Source organism: Pseudophryne corroboree, chromosome 1, assembly GCF_028390025.1.
Source record: "Pseudophryne corroboree isolate aPseCor3 chromosome 1, aPseCor3.hap2, whole genome shotgun sequence".
Taxonomy (NCBI): domain Eukaryota; kingdom Metazoa; phylum Chordata; class Amphibia; order Anura; family Myobatrachidae; genus Pseudophryne; species Pseudophryne corroboree.
The window spans coordinates 138,383,879-138,409,572 of NC_086444.1; the positions used below are offsets into that span (position 1 = coordinate 138,383,879).

General features: G+C 44.8%; 1 protein-coding gene across 1 annotated transcript in view; it reads right to left on the reverse strand.

Annotated features, from left to right (window-relative positions):
• Positions 1–25,694, reverse strand: part of CENPK (centromere protein K) — a 153,896-nt gene that overhangs the window by 31,395 nt on the left and 96,807 nt on the right. The window contains exons 4-8 of the mRNA XM_063963172.1: positions 21,223–21,291; positions 20,967–21,039; positions 14,681–14,727; positions 11,655–11,737; positions 5,284–5,382 (exon numbers count right to left, since the gene is read on the reverse strand). Of these exons, the coding sequence (XP_063819242.1) occupies positions 5,284–5,382; positions 11,655–11,737; positions 14,681–14,727; positions 20,967–21,039; positions 21,223–21,291 (371 nt within the window). The remainder of the gene's footprint in view (positions 1–5,283; positions 5,383–11,654; positions 11,738–14,680; positions 14,728–20,966; positions 21,040–21,222; positions 21,292–25,694) is intronic.

Sequence of the window (25,694 nt, forward strand, 5' to 3'; positions counted from 1 at the left end):
TATGTAGAAGGCCGCTTCACTCCAGATTTATGGCGCATCAGGTATCATAGCTCATTACATTTAGAAAAGAGTGAGCATTGTTTCACAATATCAATGAACCTGAATGTCTGACTGAGCATACCACACCGTAAGTACACACACACACACACACACACACACACACACACACACACACACACACACACACACAATAATAAAACAGGATCTTGCAAGTAATTGAAGGTGCGGCCTCATTTACTGCAAATGAATATTCTTTTTAATTTATATACACACTGACAGCGGCATCCTCACCACCAGTATGCTGGCAGCGGGGCGAACGCAAAGAGTCCCCTTGCGGGCTCGCTGTGCTTGCCACAGCCTCCATTCCCACTCTATGGGTGTCGTGGAGAGTGAGAATAGCCCTGTTGCGCCGGTATTCCGGCTGCCGGCATTGCCAGCTGCCGGGATTCCGGCGTCGGTATACTGAACGCCTGGATCCCGACAGCCGGCAAACTGAACATATGCCATGTAAATAAATAGCAATACACATAGAGCATATTGCACATGTTCCCAAACGCGGACCTAAAAGGAACCCTAACACACATTACTACATATACAGAATATTTAATTTATATTGTGATTGAAAAGTAGTATTTATGACACTGTACCATATATACGGGGCCACGTCAAGTTTTTACTATTAGTGCTGTGAATTTTGTATGTGTAATTATTGTGATTTTTATGAATAAATACAAGACCTTAAATTTGTTTCTTAATAGGACAAATCAGGGCAGCTTTTCTCATCTCTTATACCCCTTTCAGACCGCCACCTATGAACACAGGTTATTGGTACATGAGCGCGCATAACCCGTGTGGTCTGAAAGGTGCAAGGGTTGAAATAACGGGTCTAGTGATCCGGTATTTCATCCCTGGTCGCAAGCAGAGTTGAACTCGTTTTCAACCCGGCTCACTGTGCAGTGTGAATGGGAGCCGGGTGGATGCGACCTGTTTCCCGTTCATGCTCTGTGTACGGGCGGCGCTTGGAGATCATGTGATCATTGTTTATGTGTTCTCATCCATATGAAATGCCAGTGATAATTCCCAGTAATAGAAATGCATCAGACCGTGGAAACCCCTATTAAATTACACTGCTGAGCAGGTGTAGGCATTCGTAGTGTTTGTGGCCCCTGTATAGCAAATTCAACCACAAATGTTTTATACAATAGGTGCCCATTCACTGAAATCCCTTTAGCTGATTACGGAGGCCCAGAGTATACATCTTTTGGGATTTCTATTTGGACATATGTCTTTAATTTAATGGTTTACAGATCATTGAAAGGTGTTCCTTTAGATCTGAAAGAGTGATGATAACATGATAGTTTATAAGGCCCCATACGTGGGTTGTGGAAACTTATAGACGAATTGGAGCTTTCACCTCCTACAGCTGTGACTCTCCCTACTGCAGCTGCAGCGCATGGAGATTACAGCATCAGTGTAAGATGTTCATGCCAATCACACAGCATGACAGGCCTGTAATACAGATCACAGGGCGAGAAGTCCCAGAGCAGGTTATGGAAAGGCATCATACTGCCACTGAGGCCTGAATGAGAAATGAGCATCCTGGGGGCCCATCTGTGTAGACCTGATGAGGGCACTACAGATACAATGTCCTCATTCAGAGAGACTGGATGTGAGAAGTGTACTGCGCAATACAGGGAGACTGGATGTGAGAAGTGTACTGCGCAATACAGAGAGACTGGATGTGAGAAGTGTACTGAGCAATACAGGGAGACTGGATGTGAGAAGTGTACTGCGCAATACAGGGAGACTGGATGTGAGAAGTGTACTCTACAATACAGAGAGACTGGATGTGTGAAATGTACTGCGCAATACAGGGAGACTGGATGTGAGAAGTGTACTCTACAATACAGAGGGACTGGATGTGAGAAGTGTACTGCGCAATACAAAGAGACTGGATGTGAGAAGTGTACTGCGCAATACAGGGAGACTGGATGTGAGAAGTGTACTCTACAATACAGAGAGACTGGATGTGAGTAGTGTACTGCGCAGTACAGGGAGACTGGATGTGAGAAGTGTACTCTACAATACAGAGAGACTGGATGTGAGAAGTGTACTGCGCAATACAGGGAGACTGGATGTGAGAAGTGTACTCTACAATAGAGAGAGACTGGATGTGAGAAGTGTACTGCGCAATACAGAGGTACTGGATGTGAGAAGTGTACTCTACAATACAGAGAGACTGGATGTGAGAAGTGTACTCTACAATACAGAGAGACTGGATGTGAGAATTGTATTGCACAATACAGAGACTGGATGTGAGAAGTGTACTGCGCAATACAGAGAGACTGGATGTGAGAAGTATACTGCGCAATACAGGGAGACTGGATGTGAGAAGTGTACTGCACAATACAGGGAGACTGGATGTGAGAAGTGTACTGCGCAATACAGGGAGACTGGATGTGAGAAGTGTACTCTACAATACAGAGAGACTGGATGTGAGAAGTGTACTGCGCAATACAGGGAGACTGGATGTGAGAAGTGTACTCTACAATAGAGAGAGACTGGATGTGAGAAGTGTACTGCGCAATACAGAGGTACTGGATGTGAGAAGTGTACTCTACAATACAGAGAGACTGGATGTGAGAAGTGTACTCTACAATACAGAGAGACTGGATGTGAGAATTGTATTGCACAATACAGAGACTGGATGTGAGAAGTGTACTGCGCAATACAGAGAGACTGGATGTGAGAAGTGTACTGCACAATACAGAGAGACTGGATGTGAGAAGTGTACTGCACAATACGGGGAGACTGGATGTGAGAAGTGTACTGCACAATACAGGGAGACTGGATGTGAGAAGTGTACTGCGCAATACAGGGAGACTGGATGTGAGAAGTGTACTCTACAATACAGAGAGACTGGATGTGAGAAATGTACTGCGCAATACAGGGAGACTGGATGTGAGAAGTGTACTCTACAATACAGAGAGACTGGATGTGAGAAGTGTACTGCGCAATACAGAGAGACTGGATGTGAGAAGTGTACTGCGCAATACAGAGGTACTGGATGTGAGAAGTGTACTCTACAATACAGAGAGACTGGATGTGAGAATTGTATTGCACAATACAGAGACTGGATGTGAGAAGTGTACTGCGCAATACAGAGAGACTGGATGTGAGAAGTGTACTGCGCAATAAAGGGAGACTGGATGTGAGAAGTGTACTGCACAATACAGGGAGACTGGATGTGAGAAGTGTACTGCGCAATACAGGGAGACTGGATGTGAGAAGTGTACTCTACAATACAGAGAGACTGGATGTGAGAAATGTACTGCGCAATACAGAGAGACTGGATGTGAGAAGTGTACTGCGCAATACAGAGAGACTGGATGTGAGAAGTGTACTGCGCAATACAGAGGTACTGGATGTGAGAAGTGTACTCTACAATACAGAGACTGGATGTGAGAAATGTACTCTACAATACAGAGAGACTGGATGTGAGAAATGTACTGCGCAATACAGGGAGACTGGATGTGAGAAGTGTACTCTACAATACAGAGAGACTGGATGTGAGAAGTGTACTGCGCAATACAGAGAGACTGGATGTGAGAAGTGTACTGCGCAATACAGAGGTACTGGATGTGAGAAGTGTACTCTACAATACAGAGACTGGATGTGAGAAGTGTACTCTACAATACAGAGAGACTGGATGTGAGAATTGTATTGCGCAGTACAGAGAGACTGGATGTGAGAAGTGTATTGCGCAATACAGAGAGACTGGATGTGAGACGTGTATTGCGCAATACAGAGAGACTGGATGTGAGAAGTGTATTGTACAATACAGAGAGACTGGATGTGAGAAGTGTATTGCACAATACAGAGAGACTGGATGTGAGAAGTGTATTGCACAATACAGAGTGACTGGATGTGAGAAGTACAGTATATTGTACAAAACAGAGAGACTGGATGTGAGAAGTGTATTGCACAATACAGAGAGACTGGATGTGAGAAGTGTATTCTACAATACAGAGAGACTGGATGTGAGAAGTGTATTGCGCAATACAAAGAGACTGGATGTGAGAAGTGTATTGCGCAATACAAAGAGACTGGATGTGAGAAGTGTATTGCACAATACAGAGAGACTGGATGTGAGAAGTGTATTGCACAATACAGAGAGACTGGATGTGAGAAGTGTATTGCACAATACAGAAAGACTGGATGTGAGAAGTGTACTGCACAATACAGAGAGACTGCATGTGAGAAGTGTACTCTACAATACAGAGAGACTGGATGTGAGAAGTGTACTCTACAATACAGAGAGACTGGATGTGTGAACTGTATTGCGCAATACAAAGAGACTGGATGTGAGAAGTGTACTCTACAATACAGAGAGACTGGATGTGAGAAGTGTATTGCACAATACAGAGAGACTGGATGTGAGAAGTGTATTGCACAATACAGAGAAACTGGATGTGAGAAGTGTATTGCCCAATACAGAGAGACTGGATGTGAGAAGTGTATTGCACAATACAGAGAGAGACTGAATGTGAGGGGATCAGTACTAAATCCTGCTGGACGGGATCCCGGCGGGCGAAATAACGACGCCGGAATCCCGACCACACAATCCAGAATATGTCGGGATTGTGGCGGTCGGGATTCCGGTGTTGGTATTTCACCGCTGGGATTCCGGCCGGCGGGATCTTGACCGCATCCCGATGTGAGAAGTGTATTGGGCAGAGATTACGCACTCTAAGTGTGGGGCCACACATAGCGGCCAAGGAGGTCCCGTTCAGCGGGACCCGCATGGCCGCAAGGAGGCAGGACATGTGCGGCAGCATGCTGCGGTCGGGCCGGATGGCAGGATTTCAATGAGAACACATACATTTCTGCATGTGTTCACACAGTGCGGCACGGACGCACTGTGTTCTGTTGCACTCCCGTGTGCCACTGGCCGGATCCTGTTCTGCGGAATCCCGCAGAACAGGATCCGTGTGCACACAAATCCCTTCTCCTGGCCAAGCGGGTCCCATTCAGCGGGACCTGCTTGCCTGCTATGTGTGGCCCCAGGCTAACTCTTTCTGGGTGCAGTCGTTACGCAAATTACACAATTCTGCTAGCTGCTAGAAATATCACTGTGAATGAAAATAAAACCTGTATAAGCATCCTGAGAAATTGTTAAAAAGCGGACACACAGAACATCATAATTGAATAAAATAAATGACATAAGGGAAACTTTAAATACACTATGTACCATACTGGTCTCACATTAGATTCTGCAAATACCTTTTCTCAGATATATTCGCATATAGGTTTTCGAGATCCTTTAGTTTGGTACGGAGTCCTTCCAGGAATTGCTGCTGTTCACTTAACCACTGCTGTTCTCTATGGGGAACACAACAGAACAGAGAATGATTCTCAGCAGAAAATCTAGGGGTGATACACAACTGTGTTGGCACAGGTTTATATGCAATAAACAGGGTTATCTAAGACTTGTATTATGGAAACATGACCCAGCTTTTACATTACAGATGCACGTGTGGGAGGTTATTTATTGCCTAACTGTGGTTTTGCCTTATATCAAACAGGTGAATATCACATAAACACACATTTACTTTGGGCCTGATGCAGAGATGTGTGATTGACATTATGCAAAGTGGTATTACTACAAGTGTGCACAATGGATGCTCACAAAGAGAATCCCTCCTAGAGTACATGTGACCTCATTTCTATCTACACTCCCTCCCACAACTCTGCTCTGATCATCTCCTCTCACTCCCCCATCCACGATTTCTCTTGTGCTGCCCCTCTCTCAACTGGAACTCACTCCTTCATATTTCAGCCTCCAGACCTTCATATGAGCCCTCAAGACTCACATAAATTCCATTTCAAGCCTCATAACTCTCTACTGAGCGCCAATGACCGCTCAACTACACTCTCTCCCAGTTCATCCTACTTGTTACTTCCCTTTCACTCAGACTGAAAGCCCACACGGGCAGGGCCCTGTTCTGATTGTTCTCTGCCACTAGCACTATCCCATCTCCAGTGTTTGTTCTACTGTCACTATGATCCTGTCCATCCAACCATTAACTGGGTACAGGGTTAAGTTCTGATAAACCCCTACTCCCTCTCCCCCTGTGCGATCCATTATTGCTTGCTTCTATAAGCCAGAGCATGTTTCTCTAGTCTACACTCTACTAAACCTACCGCTTTAGTGGTGTCATTGGTTTCATCACTGTGCTTATGGTCATCCTATGTATTTAAGTAACAGTCACATATGTGTGTTCTTATCACAGTACGGCACTGTGAAGACCTTGTGGCGTCTTATAAATAGAAGGTAATAATAATATTAAATAATGTGCCAATGCAGACCTGTAGAGGAAGAATGGGGGAAGGGCTGGGGCGGCCTGTAGTAGGCAAAGTACAGTAAGGGCGTGTTTATGCAAATGAGGCTTTTGCAGAACTGCTCAAACACACATAGACAATTGTTTGGAGGCAGATATTTTGTACCTACTAGATGGAGGGTGTAAATAGGCTCCGATGATGATAACGATTACCAAACTTCAACCAAGTGCATATGCGGAACCGGGCACATCTGGAAATGTGCAAACTGGAGGGCGGGGGTAGCAAGTCTGCGCTGTATAGGACTGAGATGGTTGGCCGTGTGGAGAGTGCCAGAGCTCCCTAAGGGCTCAGTACAAAAGTGCAAAATGAAAAAGGGGGTGTGCTCTCTCTACAATGACGCAGGTCTCTCTTACGGTCACCTATGTATGTGGATAATACCCAGGTGTGAAAGTGTATGTTGAAACACACTGGTATGGTCAATAAAATGGAATTTAATACAATACTAACATGCAATGTCTAAAAACAAGCAATACATAAAAAAACAAGTGGACTGTGAACAGGCCATGGGGGGGAATGTGATCCTACCGGACATCTATACAAGTTTACCTCTCCTTCAAGCTAATAAAGGACATCATGGGACATATTTGAATATTAATTCCGGTTATAATTTCTGTTTATTTGTATTGGAAACAATCAAATGCTGTCTAATGACCATCAAAAACGATTGTCCACCACTTTTCCCACTCATAGAAGTTGATATCTTCTCAGGAGAGAGCAATGGACACTGTGGAACGCATTTCTGATGTCATTTCCGGTCAAAACATCCCTTGAATGGACCGCAAACGTCACTTCCGGTCTGGACAGGAAGTGACCATTTCCCGCCATTTTTCACTGGCTAAAAGACATTTAAAAGGATCCCCATCAAGCCACAAAGGTATCTTGCCTTGAAGAAGGGACCAGGCTGTCCCGAAACGCGTTGGAGATACCTTGTGGCACTGACCACCCCCTGGACGTTTGGCAGACTGTTTTCCTGATTGCCTGGAAGGGAATCCAATCAGAGGAGCCACCAGCAGGATATTTCCTGGGGTACCCTGCCTTTATTTGACACCTGCGGCTCCTCCACGTGCATCGGTAGGATCACATTCCCCCCATGGCCTGTTCCCAGTCCACTTGTTTTTTTATGTATTGCTTGTTTTTAGACATTGTATGTTAGTATTGTATTAAATTCCATTTTATTGACCATACCAGTGTGTTTCAACATACACTTTCACACCTGGGTATTATCCGCATACATAGGTGACCGTAAGAGAGACCAGCGCCATTGTAGAGAGAGCACACCCCCTTTTTCATTTTGCACATCTGGAAATGTGTGTGGTAATGCATATGGGCAGAAATGTTTTGGTTGTATTTTTAAAGTAAGTTACACCCATTTTGCAAGCAATTCAGATGAAGACGTCAATCTACAGGACAAAAGGGATGACCTTTAGCCATTGCTAGGAGAGGGTAAGTACTGTATAACTTTTACTACTGTTACCGCAGTACGTGCAGGACACCATGTTTTTGGAGCACACACAGTACCCAATATTATATATTCTACAATACAATTATTAGAGCGGCTTGATTTAAAATGTATTCCTACACTATGGGGTATATGCAATTGCGGTCGAATTCCCGAAATTGTCGAATTTCGGGTCATTTTCGACCAAAAAAAAAATTCGCCTATGCAATTCAGTGCTTTCCGACCAAAAAACGGACTTTCAAAATTCGACTTTTTGAAATTCTAATTTTTGCAAATTCGACTTTTCTGCAATGATACAAGTGCTGCAATTCGACCAAAGCATATTCAATTCAAGTTTGGAAATTCGACAGCAGTGCTTTTAGACAGCAAATTCGTCATTTTCAATCCGCCACACTTTGGAGGGTGAAAACAATAAAAAAAAATGTAAACATGTTTTTTTTGGTGTTTTTTTTTTTTAGGAATAGCATATCTATTTATATTAGAAGGGATTAGGTACTTTTTTTTTTTTTTTGGGAGGCACAAATATTATTTATATATTTTTTTAAATATTTTTATTTTATTTTATTGCTGGAACGGTAAAATCCTTAAAAAAAAATGGCGTGGGGTCCCCCCTCCAAAGCATAACCAGCCTCGGGCTCTTCGAGCTGGTCCTGGTTCTAAAAATGCGGGGGAAAAATTGACAGGGGATCCCCCGTATTTTTAAAACCAGCACCGGGCTCTGCGCCTGGTGCTGGTGCCAAAAATACGGGGGACAAAAAGAGTAGGGGTCCCCCGTATTTTTAACACCAGCATCGGGCTCCACTAGCTGGACAGATAATGCCACAGCCGGGGGTCACTTTTATGCCGTGCCCTGCGGCCGTGGCATTAAATATCCAACTAGTCACCCCTGGCCGGGGTACCCTGGGGGAGTGGGGACCCCTTCAATCAAGGGGTCCCCCCCCCAGCCACCCAAGGGCCAGGGGTGAAGCCCGAGGCTGTCCCCCCCCATCCAATGGGCTGCGGATGAGGGGGCTGATAGCCTTTTGTGATAATGAAAAGAATATTGTTTTTTCCAGCAGTACTACAAGTCCCAGCAAGCCTCCCCCGCAAGCTGGTACTTGGAGAACCACAAGTACCAGCATGCGGGAGAAAAACGGGCCCGCTGGTACCTGTAGTACTACTGGAAAAAAAATACCCAAATAAAAACAGGACACACACACCGTCGACAGTAAAACTTTATTTCATACGTCGACACACACATACTTACCTATGTTCACACGCCGACATCGGTCCTCTTCTCCATGTAGAATCCAGGGGTACCTGAAAATAAAAGATCAATATACTCACCTCAACCAGGGTCCAGAGATAAATCCACGTACTTGTAGAAAAAAACAAACCGCAAATACCCGACCAAACGGACTGAAAGGGGTCCCATGCTGACACATGAGACCCCTTACCCCGAATGCAGAGAGACCTGTCAGTGACAGCTGTCACAGAAAGGTCTCTAAAGCCAATCAGGAAGCGCAACTTCGTTGCGCTCACCTGATTGGCTGTGCGCTGTCTGAACTCAGACAGCACATCGCACAGCCCCGTCCATTATATTCAATGGTGGGAACTTAGCGGCTAGCGGTGAGGTCACCCGCCGGTCAGCCGCTGACCGCGGGTTAACCCCCCCGCTAGCCGCTAAGTTCCCACCATTGAAACTAATGGAGCGGCTTTGCGATGCGCTGTCACAGCACAGACAGCGCACAGCCAATCAGGTGAGCGCCACGGAAGTAGCGCTTCCTGATTGGCTGAAGGGACTTCAGTGACAGGAGTCACGTGATGTCCCGGCATTCGGGAGAAAGGGGTCTGATGTGAAAGCATGGGACCCCTTTCTTAGTCCGGTGGATCGGTGTTCGTTTTTTTTTTTTGCCAAGTACGTGGATTATCTCTGGACCTGGATTTACCTCTGGACGCTGGAAGGTGAGTATAATTTTTTCACAGGTACCTCGGATCGTCGGAGACCGTGGCAGTCGGCGTGTCAACATAGGTAAGTATGTGTGTGTCGGTAGTGTGTAATAAAGTTTTACTATCAAGGTGTCTGTGTACTGTTTTTATTTGGGTATTTTTTTTCCAGTAGTACTATAGGTACCAGCGGGCCCGTTTTTCTCCCGCATGCTGGTACTTGTGGTTCTCCAAGTACCAGCTTGCGGGGGAGGCTTGCTGGGACTTGTAGTACTACTGGAAAAAACAATATCTTTTTATTATCACAAAAGGCTATCAGCCCCCCCATCCGCAGCCCATTGGATGGGGGGGGGGACAGCCTCGGGCTTCACCCCTGGCCCTTGGGTGGCTGGGGGGGGGGGACCCCTTGATTGTAGGGGTCCTAACTCCCCCAGGGTACCCCGGCCAGGGGTGACTAGTTGGGTAGTTAATGCCACGGCCGCAGGGCACGGCATAAAAGTGACCCCCGGCTGTGGCATTATCTGTCCAGCTAGTGGAGCCCGATGCTGGTGTTAAAAATACGGGGGACCCCTACTCTTTTTGTCCCCCGTATTTTTGGCACCAGCACCAGGCGCAGAGCCCGGTGCTGGTTTTAAAAATACGGGGGATCCCTGCCTAATTTTTCCCCTGCATTTTTAGAACCAGGACCAGCTCGAAGAGCCCGAGGCTGGTTATGCTTTGGAGGGGGGACCCCAGGCCATTTTTTTTCCCGGGTTTTTTCCCGTTTTTTAAAATCGCGGCAAAATCCGCCAAATCGGCCTATTTTCGCCCGCTATTCTGGCGAATCCGTTTTTCATTGAATATGGTGAATTCCGGCAGCCACCTGCCGGAATTCACCTGGCGAATTGAGTCGAATTAAAAAACGGCGAAAAATTGCCGCGATTCGCCGTGAATTGCATATACCCCTATGCGTCCTGGGAGCTGCACAACAATGTTGCACCGGCAGCGAGTCTGCTCTCTCTAACTGCAGAAGCGCAGTGTGCCTGTGCCACCTTAATAAAAAATATATGTCCATTTCTATTGAGACCAGGACAGGACAGAAATCTTACATTTTCTTTTAAATGAGATTGTGGGGGCAAAACTGTCCTCATTAAGATTCTGTAAGCTTGCCACCTTTATGACACACGAGGTTAAAGAGTTCTAAGCTCCAATGGGGCAAAATATGGTGGCGCTACCCAAATAAACAGCAATAATAATAATAATAATAATAGTATGCTAAAATGACCTTTGCATTATATACAAAATATTAATAACAGATAACAAAAGTGAAAAGGCCGAAAAGCACATCATACATCTACAAAGAAAAATCAAGCGAGTAAAAGAAGGTAATATGTAGGCGATCAAGCATTAGCATCACCAAAACAACATTTGTGGCTGAATACGATACTTGTCTATGGTAAAATGTACAGCGGTAATGCTTTGTTCAGCGGATCTGTGCTCGAAACCCATAAATAGCACTGAAGCTTTGATTGTCTGACTTAATACACTGTGGAAGTCCGCATCTGTTTGATTAAAACCTTTGCTCATGGGAAAACTTTTACGTTTGATGTAGCCGAGGTCTAATCCTGGTTTATAATGTTGTGCCAAGAGGAACATCCACTGGTTCCATGTACAGAGCATGTGAGCCATATGTTCTAAGAATTTCACAGCAGTGAAACGTATGTGAAAGGAGAACCCATACATCATATGAAGATACATAACTACACAAAGATCACGGTCTTCTCAGAACCACCCTACTGCCGGTGAGGCCTGTAATACATCTTACACTACCATGGGGAGTTACTGTAAATGCACTTTTCTCAGAATTAGAAGGCTATAGACAGCTTACTTTTCCAAGTCACTCTTTAGTTTCCTGGCTTCGGCCCGAGAGATGGAGAGCATGGTCTCAAGGTCTCGGTCAACATTTTGCAACTGCAAAGAAAACATGCTGTAAAAATGATATAGCGTAGCTTAGTATACCAAAAACAGAAACAGAGCAACAAACATCAGAACGGAAAGTAAATAAAGTATTTGGATCAGAGACTTAAAGGGATATGTCGAAGGGGATAGGGACCATATCATGCAAGAACCGTGATCACACATCTCCAAAGCATTTCCAGACCCATCACCAAGTTGATAATTGGACTAATTGTGAGGGTATAATGCTTGTTGTCCTCGCTGGCAGCATTTGTTCCTCCAAGTATAAGGTTTGGAAGAACTGAAAGGTATTCAAAATAAATCACCCAAAAAACTTTGATTTAATACTACCAGCACAGATTATGTTTAAATGGGTTGGGTTCGTTTGACCGGAGTCACCATACAGACGTTGGATCCCGGCTTTTAGATGCCCGGCGAGGGGGGGGGGGTCGAGGAAACAAACGCAATAAAGTCCCCTGCGGGCTCACCACACTGCGGGCTCGGTGGCAAGGGTTATATTCCCATCTATGGGTGTTGTGGACACCCACAAGTGGCAATAGTCCCTGTTAGTTGGTATGCTGACTGTCAGGATTGTGAGGGGGCGTGGGTGTGACCGTCACATAACTACATTCCGTTTCAATATGTAATATTGTACACTTTCCCTCCTTTTGTTCAGTAGCTTGGAGTATTCTAGGCCAAATTCACTGCAGACTTGGTGGTATGCGTCATGTGCACACTAGATGAATGGGAGCTATCCATCTAAAAGGAATGCTGAGTGATGTCATGAGCCACCCAATTATTTGTCCATTTATGGCAATCCATTAATGCAGTTTTAAGTTAAAAGTTTCAACATACATCAAGGAAGCGGACATTTGTTTTTTTTCTACAAATGTCAGAAGCTTCAACTCATAACACCAGTAAATCTCCAAAACTGGTCACACCGTCCCTGAGGCATTCCCAAACCAGAGACACATAGGGTGAAGGTTAATAGCCTGCGAGGCGCAGGCTGTGCGAGACTTTGAGAAAAGCCTGCCCGTATTTTTAAAGCAGCAATCATTCACATGGCAAAACCAGGTTGGTTTTGCCGTGTAAATGACTGCTGCTTTAAAAATACAGGCAGACTCGCACAAAGTCCCACAAAAAGGCAAAAAGAGGTTGCAGCATAGTTTAGTCCATTCAGAATCATTAACAGAAACAAATTAGGAAACACAAAAGTATACAGCATAAATTAAAATTAACACAAACTCGAACAACTTTCAATACATATGAAATCAAGATAAAAGCTCCAAACACATTAAAACAAAGCATCACACTGGCTGGTGTCAGACTGGCACTTTCCAACACCATGGGCCTGATTATGAGTCGCACACAAAAGAGTACGCAGTAGTGTCTATTGGCAGTCGCCCAAGACACACCCATAACACGCCCAATGAATGGGGAAATTTTGGGTGCACTAATAGTCACCACCCATCACTTTTTCTGTCACATTTCTGATACCAGCTGCTTTGGGGCATCATATTTTAACACTTAATCTAGCACTTTTTTAGCGTGTAAATTGGGTTTTCACCAATGGAACACTTCTTAACACCCTAATTATTACCTCTGACCTATATAACACTCAAAACACATAGCTGCTGCTTCTTAATAATATAACACCTTTTAACCCTTTCAGTGGTATGCCAGCACTGACAACCCCGGAAAATTTCCGGGCATACTACTGACTGATTCCCCGGGGCAGCCGTGCAGCGTGCACTGCACCTGGGAATCAGCATACTCCATTATGGAGTTTAGCCTGTCCCCCGGACACCGATTGGCCGGGAAATGAACTTAGCTGTAAAATGGCTTGTGCTGCGGACCTTCCCCCCCTGCTCCCACTTCAATTTAAAAACACCCCCCCCCAGGGTGTGTTTTTAAATTGAAAACCCCACACTGAAGGAGTTAACACTTAAACCTCTCACTAGTGTGACGCCTCGGGGCAGTTGGCTTGTGCTGGCCTGGGGGGTTCCTGTGCTCTAGACTTGAACCTTAGGAATGTTAGGGACCCACAAAATTAGGTCACCTGGTCGTGGTTGGTTGGCTGATATTTTTGGTTAAAATTATGCTAAGCACCTCAATTTTACTCTATTTATATTGTAGAGTTTATTATAATTATTCTGAATATCAGTGTTTAGTACTTAGAGTGTGCACCTGCATTTTTTCTTTTTTCCACATTTCAGATACCGTCTGACCTGATCGCAACAGCACCTTTGTGCTTATACTCTGTGCAATTCATGCGCCATAGGGGTTTAAATACATTTTCGTACATGTGCAGTTACAAATAATCACTGAACTATGGCAACATCAGCACTGCGTGGAGTTTGCATGCAATTCAGATTCAGGCCCCATATGCTTTAAGCATGACGCACTTCGCCAGAGCAAGTACCTCATTGACATGATCCTTGCGTTTCACCGTTTGAGTACAGTGGTCAGGAGAAGGGCTTAATAGTTCTCAAGTGGGAATTTTACATTAGCCAATGCAGAAGCAAGGTGCTAGTAGCTAGAACTAGTTCCACGTAAACATGACAAAATCTGGCATAGAAGAATGTGCATAAACAGCATGATATTATACTGTCTGACAGGTCACACGTTGTATCCAGTTATTTCCAGCGATAATAAAAAGAAAAATCTATTTTTATGAACTGTGACATGAGCTCATGAAAACACGGCAAAGATGTGTCCTATTGCACCGTTACAACACTGAAAACTGACATTAACCAGCACAGTATGTTTTCTGGTAAATCTACAGCTGGAGTATGAACAGGAGCAAGCTGTGCAGCGTTCTACTTATAGAAATGATTCTGTGGAAAAGACAACCTAATCGATAAGTATTTTAACAGAAAAAAAGATGCTTCATATTCTTCCTAATGCAGGTCTGCCAATAAAATATACTACTTATGGGAAATCCAATGAGATGGTTACCTCTTCTTTTCCAACGACGAGCAGAATGTCCTCCTTTCTGGAGATTACTAAGAAGCATAAAATAAATTGCAGTTAATGTTTTGTGCTTCCATGGCAACATATTGACAGAAGACAAGTTCTCAATTTCCTCACTGTCTACGAAATCAAGAGAAGTGTTTGGTGCCAAGAATGACGGCGCTGGCCACAATGTTGGATGTGACAAATAAATTAAGTATTTCAATCACGGAGGCCTATTAATTGGTAGGTAGCTGGTATTTTCCATACCGCATTGCACGATTAGCAAGGAAAAATTGATTCATGTGATTTCCTTCTATGATCTCTTAGTTGGTGGGAGTTTATCTCACTGTCTCCATAACATATCCACACTTACTGAGGTCAGTCCTTATGGGAAGCACTAAAAAGAGGTTTATGAGCGAACAGAGGCACACAGTTAACCTCAGACAGACATGAGGCATATTATAAACAGATACACACATAGGATGGTTCGGCTTTAAGAGCCACACACTAAAAAGGTCCCAATTTTATTTTGGATGGATGCAGGTGATCCCTTTGTGACAAATAAATGTTCTTTTAACTAATAAATTGTTAAATAAAAAATTCAGAGACAAAAAACATGTACCACTTCCTTCTACGATAATCCAACACCCAATCATTTCTGAGATACAAAGCCTGATCAGCCATCAAGTGTGCATGAGCTTGGAATTCAAGTGCTTTAATATTTTAGGGTCAATTCAATCACCGGTGAATTCCCAGCTAGGTGCTGTTGCAAGAGAACATCAAACTGTCCCCAAAAGTGTTTTTGTTTGCAGTCCCATGCATCACGTGGAGCTGTGGTGATACTAGGAAGTGGGCAGGATGGTGAGCTGCACTCCAGTGACTCCGCAGAGACCCCAATGGAATTTAGGAGTCTCGTGGACGTTCTGGAAGTAGGTAAGTATACTCTTAGCATTTATATAGGAGTCTGAACCAGCGATCAGGTTCTCAGGGCGAACATGTCACCAACGTGTTGTGTCCTAGACCCCTGTGCCTCTAGTAGCTGAGGGTGTGAATTACTGTATAATTTAGGCTGGAGAGAGCATGGAACCCAAAACAAACTCAGACTTAAGCTGGGTACACACTCTCCAATTATCGGGCTGATAACTGGATAGTGTGTATGCATGAGCGTAAGCTGATAAATGGTTTCTAACGATCCTGCAACAGTCCGATCAGGATCTGGTGTGCTGCACATGCTATCTCGTTCCCAAACTCTTGATCCCGTTGAAGAGATCAACAGAAAGCACATACTGAAAAAGAGATTGCTCAGTGTGTACGCAGCATCCAGATAATCACTCACGTTTACTCAACATACCCACGTTTATTGGATCAGCGGCATTTATAGCGGAATGTGTACCCAACTTTAATCTGGATCTGATGCAGTACCATAGTACTTAAAAGCTACTCCTATTTTCAAAATGATGTGCATACAGCATGGGAAAGGCCACGGCACCCATCCAGGGGAGATTTAATGAACTGACCACTTGGGGAGCTTATGCAATAGAGTCCATGGATACTTTTCCTAACAGAAAGCAGGATGGCAGACTCAATTTATAATAAATGGACAAATGGGATTTTTGCACTTGTTTTAAATACTTTTCCAAGTATATTGGAGGAGACTGGAGATTACCATGGGGTGTAGACATGGAGCAAGGAGTATGGTCACTTTAGACACTTTTACAGCTCAGACTTACCTCTATAATCTGATAGCTGACGGAGAGGGCTCAGTTTTGTCTAATACCCCTTTTCCACCAAAGTCCCAGATGTGACCAAAGATTTGGAACATGGGTCCAAACCGGGTCAGACCTGGGACTTACCCCTTACCCAAGGTCAGGGCCATTTACACTATTTAGGCCAGCGCTTGGTGATGACATCATCTCTAAGTGCTGGTAAATCTGGCAGATTGGGACTCCCATAGCGTGGCCTCGGTCCCATTAGGCCACACCCCCTCATATAAGTTGCCAAACGTCACAATAGGGGGCACGATTGGGGCAAGCCAAGCACTCTGAAGGCTGCTGGGCTGTCTCCCAACCTCTGGCGTGCACTATCATGGAGCACCGCTTGCTGTCTGTATAGAAGGGCAGACAGCATGCGCAGTGTCCTCCAACCTCCCGACCGCCCATGGGACACTGCAGTTCAAGAGGTATATGCTCGCCGCATGCTGTAAGCAGCTCCCACTGATCAGATGTACACCACTCCCCCACAGGCTCAGGAAAAGACAGACATGCACCAAGGTAAATCTGGCCGATTACTGAATGGCATTGGTCTATTTGGGGGATGGCCAGACATTGACCTGCAAAGCCCTCACAACATCCAGAGAGCGCAGACAGCACTCTATGGATTACAATCTACTGATTCAAATGGTATAGACCACCTTAGTCAGCAAAGACAGCTTGGTTCTTAGTACAGTACAATCTGCATCAAAGATTAGGAAAGCAGACCAACAAGATAAAGCCCCTGCTCAGAAACGCTCCACAGAATCCAAAGGTTTGAGTGCTGCAGAGTGGAGATCCGAAGGGGCTACCACTCCCTGCAAGAAGGTTTGAACCCCAGGAAAAGACAGTTTTTATTTTGTAAAGAAAATTGAAAGTAGAGAGACCTTAATGTATGTTCTAATGTAAAGACGAGGTAGGAAACCACTTTGATTCACAACAGGTGATGGAAATCTTCCATATCCGGTAGTAATTCTTGGCCTAAATAGGCTTGCGAACCTGGAGCATTGTGTGAACTACACACCCGCAAAACCCTAAGCTTCAACAGCCAACTATATAAAGCCAACCAATATAAACTCTGGTAACGTAAAGAAACCCTGATTTCAGAGATCTGGTATTAGAAGCAGGCACCACCTTGGGCTCCCTGCCATACTAAAAATGTCTAATTACCAAGACCTTATGGGCCAGTGCACAGCTGCCAGAATCATTGGAATGTACTCGTTTCACTGTTTTTAGTACGTGTGGAACATTGCTAATGGTGGAAAAGGAACTGACATGTCATCTACCAGGAATGCTTATGTAACCCTTGACCTGGAGAGAAAGCATCCTAACACTGCTGTCTAACTGAGCTGCCATCATGCTGATATCTGGTTGCCCCCATCAATACACCAGTAAGTGTAAAATCTCTGGATGGAGGTACTATTCTCCAGAAGGATGGGTCTGGCTACTGAAGACATCTGCTTTGCAGTTTTCACACCGTGAATAAACACCGAAATGGTGGCTGGAATGTTTTGCTCCAACCAGCGCATTATCCTGCCTTGTCCACCTTATAGCCATGGCACTTTTGGTGCCACCTTGGTGATTCTTGCTTAATAATAAATAACAATGGCTGCTAACCACAGCTTGAAATAGGCGCAAAACTCACGCAGGCACTCACTGTGGACAGCTCTGCCAGGCAGCCACCAGGGTAGAGAAGGGGAGGAGACTGAGTTTTGACAGTTTTAAAGTGCCAAGTTTCCTGCTCCAAACGTATACCCCATGGTAATTTCCATTGTCCCTCAATAGCTGCTCACCAATAAGAGTTGCAGATACATTTGTCACTACTGAATGGCCTATGCCCACAGATATGATTGAACATTTAAAATATAAAAACTGGATATTCATTCTTATGTAGACTAAAGATGGCTATATACCTAAAGATTTATCTGTCTAATCTGGCTGGTTGGAATGAAAACCTGTTAAAGGATTAGAGCAAATGACAATTACCATTTGCTCCCAAACACTGGAAAACAGACAAAAATGGTAAATCAGACAAATTGGTTAAATCCATTTGATTTAACCAATTTGTCTGAATAACCTTTTTGTCATTTTTACGGCATTCAGAAGCAAATGGTCAATTGTCATTTGCTCTCATCCATTACCAGGTTTTCATTCCAACCAGCCAGATTAGACCGATAAATCTTTAGGTGTATGGCCAGGCATACGGCGTACTTCCCAAGTAAGGAACAAATTTGACATATATAATGGGGATATGGTCCTTAGGTCGACTTCACTTAGGTCGACACTTAATAGGTCGACCACTATTGGTCGACACCTGGAAAAGGTCGACATGAGCAATATGTCTACACATGAAAAGGTCGACATGAGATTTTCACTTTAATTTATTTATTTTTTTACTTTTAAATACTTTACGATCCACGTGGACTACGATTGTGAATAGTAAGCCTGTGCCGAGCGCAGTGGTAGTGGAGCGAGGCACCTTGCCCGCAGCATGGCGAGCGAATAGAGCCATGCGAGGGAACATGGCGCACTAATTGGGGTTCCCAGTAACTTTACGAAGAAAATGACAACAACATTTTTACAAAACCCCATGTCAACCTTTTCCCATGTCAACCTGCCGACCCTTTTGCTCAGTGACGACTTACTGCCTGTTGACCTAGAGTAGTCGACCCAACAAATCCATTCCATATAATGGTAGGTTGGTTATGGTTACAGGTAAGCATAGGAATTTCATATACAAAGGTGTACATTACTAAAGCTTCTAAAACAGACAAGTAATTGGTTGCTGTGGGCAACACCTTTATTTTAATTTTTAGAAGCTTTAGTAAATCTGACACAAAATCTTTCTTATATGCTGGTTATGTCACTGTTTTATATTAATCAAATATCATTTTGTGATGGAGTAAAAATGAAAAGGAAAATGGCAAAGTTGGATGTATTCACTAGTTTCCTAATGTTTTCAGTGTATATGTGCAATGCATTATGGAGATCATTCAGAGTTGTTCGCTCGTTGCCGATTTGCGCTATGCTGCGATTTGTTGCTAAATGCGCATGCGCTTAGTTATTTAACTAAAAACTTAGCAGTTTTGCTGTTGTCCGTGCAGCGCTTTTCAGTCGCACTGCTGATCGGTGAGTGATTGACATGAAAGGGGCGTTTCTGGGTGGTAACTGAGCGTTTTCCGGGAGTGTGCTAAAAAACGCAGGTGTGTCAGGGAAAACGCGGGAGTGTCTGGAGAAATGGGGGAGTGGCTGGCCGAACGCAGGGCGTGTTTGTGACGTCAAACCAGGAACTAAACGGACTGAGGTGATCGCAATCTAGGAGTAGATCTGGAGCTACTCAGAAACTGCAAGGAATTATTTAGTAGCAGTTCTGCTAATCTTTCGCTCGCTATTCTGCTAAGCTAAGATACACTCCCAGAGGGCGGCGGCCTAGCGTTTGCAATGCTGCTAAAAGCAGCTAGCGAGCGAACAACTCAGAATGACCACCTATAATGGTACAGGTAAGAAGATGATTAGCATATCTGCACAATGAAAACACTTTAGTATGTGTGAACACCTCTTCGGGACAGTGATGACAGATACACTGAGCGCCGGTTGAGACCCAGTAAACAAGGTTTTGGGACCACAACGGCAACAGGCATCAGCGCCTAGCGACGGGAAGGAGCAAACAATCCGAACACACGGACGTTCGCAAGGTGACTGACAGGAAGAGGCCGTTTGTGGGTGGTAACTGACGTTTTCCAGGAGTGTCCAGAAAAACGCAGCCTCAGGCGCTTTCAGGAAGGGTGTCAGACGTCAGCTCCGGCCCCTATCAGCAGGATTCCATTGCAGCGGCTGAGTAAGTCCTGGGCTGCGCAGAGACTGCACAAACTGATTTTTGTGCAGCTCTGCTACAGAAGCGAGCGCACACTCGCACAGCTCTTTTCCGCTCCCCCTGTAGGTGGCGACTATCTGATCGCAGGGCAGCAAAAAACGCAGCCCAGCTATAAGATCTGAATTACCCCCTGAGTCCAGACTACAGCCCTTGTCACGAAGAAAAAAAAAAAGTGGATAAGATCATGGCCCAAATCCTTAATGGCGTTAATTTTAAGATTGTTACAGTCAAAAAGACAAGACAATTTGGTCTTTAAACTGGTTATGACTAACATTACTCTCAGATTTTTTTTATAGAAGATGTCGGTGTGGTGTGGGTCCAGTGTAATACAGTACAAATACTAACTGTATATACTTAAAGAGGCTGCACTCACCAAATACATAATAAACACTCCGAGTTGTAATCTACATTAAAAAAAAAGGGAATGTCAGTCCCACATATTGCAATATGTGTTATGCTGACCAACTCTGACCCACGAGCAGCCCCTAGCCGGCAGTGAAACACTTATTCCTGCTGCACCACCTGGAACTTTGAGGAGAAAGAGCAGTAAGTGCTGCATCAGGGGTACTTGGAGCCAATTTCACTGATGAGTAACTGAACAGCACCGGGAATTTTACCAAAGAAACTATGCCACCTTACTTGTGGTCATCTAAGAACCGAGACTTACCGCGGGGCTCCCTTTTAAGCCACTGCTCATACTCCACTGTTAGGGCCTTGACTTGCATCATGAGCAGATACAGCTAAAGATAAAAATATAAACAAATGCTAAATCCTGAGTGAAATAAGCAAATAAAACGCTATACATTACAAATTTAAGTAAAAACGATGTATAACAAAGGAGTGCATAGAGTTAAAGTGGCTGAGGAAAGATGAAACAAACTAAGCACATACATCTACATAACTGTGGGAGATATTGGGCTTACCTGCACTTTAGATTGAGGACCGGATTCTGGCAGTGTTTCAGCATCTAGGGCCATGATCTGGCTGTGGCACTGGTCAGAAACACAGTAAGTCAGCAGGACACACAAATGCCAGTTTTACACTCATTTCTTATTTGGTGTTAAATGAACATGCAATTGTTACCATTAATTCACAGCTCCAGACTTAATAACATATTAAGCTACCTGAATCTCAAGCTTCCCTTCCTCCATTTTCTATCTATGGCTCCAGTACGCAAATGTATGTTTGCTGATTGTACAAGTTCACAAAAGCAAAAATAATTGATTTAAGCTCCTGTACTGACAAATAGGGAACTTAGGGGCAGATGTATTAAGTCTGGAGAAGTGATAAAGCAGTGGTAAAGATGTGATAAGTGGAAGGTGATAACGCACCAGCCAATCATTACGGATTTGAAAACTGAGAGTTAGGAGCTGATTGGCTGGTGCGTTATCACCTTCCACTTATCACTTCTTTATGACTTCTTTATCACTTCTCCAGGCTTAATACATCTGCCCCTTAGAGCCTAATTCAGATCTGATCGCAAAAGCAAAATCTTACTCTAATGGGCAAAACCATGTGCACTGCAGGTGGGGCAGATGTAACATGTACAGAGAGAGTTAGATTTGGGTGGGTTATATTGTTTCTGTGCAGGGTAAATACTGGCTGCTTTATTTTTACACTGTAATTTAGATTTCAGTTTGAACACACCCCACCCAAATCTAACTCTCACTGCACATTACATCTGCCCCACCTGCAGTGCACATGGTTTTGCCCATTAGAGTAAGATTTTGCTTTTGCGATCAGGTCTGAATTAGGACCTTAGATTCTTGTGGGAGACTCATAAAAGATATCGAATGGCAAAGAGAATCAGTAATTCTTTCAGTGGAATGGTTTTCCACTTGTGGTATTGCTCCTTTGGAATCCATGGTTCATAAGATTTGATTCTCTCTCACATAAGAAAGTCGCATGGCAGCTTTCAATTGTGTCAATAGACACAAAGCCATGTAAAGTATAAAAAAAAGGGAGGCACTGATGAATACTAATGTCAACAGTAAATTATGGTTTCTACTGGTGTGTGTGTGTGGGGGGGGGGGGGGGGGGGAGGGGGGGCTGGGGCATTTAAAATGTGCAGAAAGGTTTATATTTGGGAGGTCTTAGCTCCAATCTGAATTGCAGTGTAATAATAGAGCTGTCCAGCATGCACTGACTGTATACATTAGCTGCCAGAATTTACCCTGCATGTAAAAACAAACGGGTGGTCTTCAGTATGCCGAATGTCGGGATCCTGGCGCACAGTATACCGGCGCCGGGATCCCGACACCCGGCATACCGACAGCTATTCTCCCTCGTGGGGGTCCACGACCCCCCTGGAGGGAGAAGAAAAAATAGTAGCGCGCCACCGTACCCACAACGTGGAGAGCGCAGCGAGCCCGCAAGGGGCTCCTTTGCGCTCACCACAGTGTCTGTATGCCGGCGGTCGGGCTCCCGGCGCCGGTATGCTGGTCGCCGGGAGCCCGGCCGCCGGCATAACCTACTACACCCAAAACAAACATGTATTTGCAGCCCTTGCATTGCAACATGGTTTGTCCAGGCACCTCCAAATCAGTATGCTCTGCTTGCAGCCTAAACCTGAGTGCGCACTAGGCCGACAAGTCGGCCATCTGGCTGATCTGCCGACCTACCTGATGATTGGCAAGTGAATACACACTTATCAATCGTCGGCCAGATATGTTGTGCCTTACGTCACAACTGGGTGAGTATTTACATGTGCCCGCCCAATTGTGATCTCAGTCACCGACGGCCTCTAGCTATAAGTGTAAGGATGCGTGTACACACAGCACGATGTGCCGACATATCTGCAGATATATCATCAACTCGATGTGCTCTCTCTGTAAACGAGCATTCAATTAAACAGTCGATATCTCAGCTTTAACGCTACATAAACCATCCCATCATGGACACATCTGCTACAAAGACCATGTGACCGCATTCTGACATTAGCAAGAAGATCCAATAAGGGAGGCACCTCTGGACATCCCCTGGGCTTTTACTTGCCCAGCAACAGCCTAGAAAATCTTTAGTTTTTTCAAGTAACGAAACCGTCAAGCAAAAAAACATTTTTAAATGAATAATTTTAAATAGAACATCATAACGAAGGTTGCCGACCCCCCTCTCCATATTCCTCATAGGCATCAGTACAATACCGTATATACTGTACATAGTATTGACTGGCACAGTGTTGCTCAACAATAGTTGTAGGGTCAGACGTAACTTTAACCTCTAATAATAATAATGCACTTTTCCATTTCAACATATTTATTCTATTCTTGAAAATATAGCCATAGGTTTCCTCTTAAATGCCAGAAATTCTATTATAACAGCTATTTTACCAGAATAACACAGTTCAGATTCGGTTAAGAAGACCGTAGATTTTATTACATTACATCATTTTTATAGTATTTGGCCTACAATTGCTTATTTCTACAAAAAATTATTCCATGGAGGAAATTGGACAGCAATGTGCTGGATATAGATATCGTACAAGAGCCAGAACATTTATCCTATTTCAGGCAGACTCCCAATGTGATGACAAGTTTACAGTCTTATCAAGACAGGTGTTATTCTTCTGCAGACGTTTTACTTACAGGTTTTGCTAAATGTTTACTAACTCCTGTGCTAGGAGTAAATGCGTGCTCCGAAGTACTGTATACTAAGGACGTTAGAAATACAGACACTGTAGAATATGTATGCACCGAAGTACTGTATACTAAGGACGTTAGAAATACAGACACTGTAGAACAGGGGTGGCCAACCAGTCAGAGACAAAGAGCCAAAAAATCTTGTTAGGTACGTCAAAGAGCCAAAGGCGAGCATGCAAAAATGGGGTGTGGCCTTGTGCCCGCTAGGCCAGGCCCTGGTATAAAATACATTGAAAAAGCCAGATCCACATAAATACATTTTTAAAGCCAGATCCAACATAAAATACATTGAAGAAGTCCCTTCCGCATAAAATAATTGACAAAGCCAGAACCATATAAAATATAATGAAAGACGAGTCACATAGTACACTTCAGCTCTCCCATGTGTCACTTCAGCCAGCACCCTGCTGTGTCACTCCTGCTAGCACCAGTGGCGTCACAAGGCGGGTGCGGCCCGCACCCGGGTGTGACGCCTGGAGGAGGGTGACACCAAATGTCAGCTCCTCCGCACTGACAGGAACCAGGTGCTGCAGTGAGAAAGTCTCCTACAGCACCCGGCTCCTGTCACAGAAGAGGAGCCGACAGCGGACGGAGACTGGCTCTGGGGGAAGCCCAGCATCTCCGGAGATGCTGGGCACGCCCCCAGAGTGACGATTCCAGGATCCCTGTGTAGCCACGCCCCCTAGGTTCAAGGCCACACCCCCTTTTTGCCGCGATCGCGGCAGGAGATCAGGGGCGCGCACCGGGTGTCACCACACCCGGTGACGCCTCTGGCTAGCACCCTCCTATGTCACTTCATGCAGCTCTCCCATGTGTCACTCCTGCTAGCACCCTCATGTGTCACTTCAGAGCCCCCTTTCCCAACTCATGCCATTGTAGCAGCTCCTTATTACCCCTTTCACACCGCACAAATATCCCGGTATCGACCCAGCAATATGCAAGGTCAACACAGGTTGGTGTTCGGTGTGAATGGGCCATGGTCGAATTCCTGGTTCGCCTGACCCGATAATTCAACTCGGGTTATAAGCAATGTTATTCCTGGGTTGAATACCGGGTCAGTGGCAGCGTAAACGGGCTCCCGGGTCGATGGGACCCGTACACTGCATAGGGAGAGGCGGCACGGAGAGGAGCTCATCTCCCAATGCCGCCTCCACCCCCGCTACCAGGTCGGGAAGCCACCTGTTAGGGTCCAATGCCGGATCTCACCCGGGAAGGACAGTTTCTAATTCCCGGGTGGGATCCTGCATTGGCAATGTGCAAGGGGCGTAAGGATCCTCTATTTGACGGTGGGTGTTTTATCTCTAGTTTCTGGCTTCCTCAGTTCACAGCCCTCGTAGTGCTTCCATGTGTCTTTCTGTGGAGTGCAGTGGTTACCAGATCTGTTGTGGTAATGTGACTTCAAGTGTCGGGAGCCACATTTAAAGAAAGAAAGAGCCACATGCGGCTCAAGAGCCACAGGTTGGCCACCCCTGCTGTAGAATATGCGTGCACCGAAGTACTGTATACTAAGGACGTTAGAAATACAGACACTGCAGAAGACATTACTGACTCCTGTGCTAGGAGTAAATGCGTGCTCCGAAGTACTGTATACTAAGGACGTTAGAAATACAGACACTGTAGAAGACATTACTAACTCCTGTGCTAGGAGTAAATGCGTGCTCCGAAGTACTGTATACTAAGGACGTTAGAAATACAGACACTGTAGAAGACATTACTGACTCCTGTGTTAGGAGTAAATGCGTGCTCCGAAGTACTGT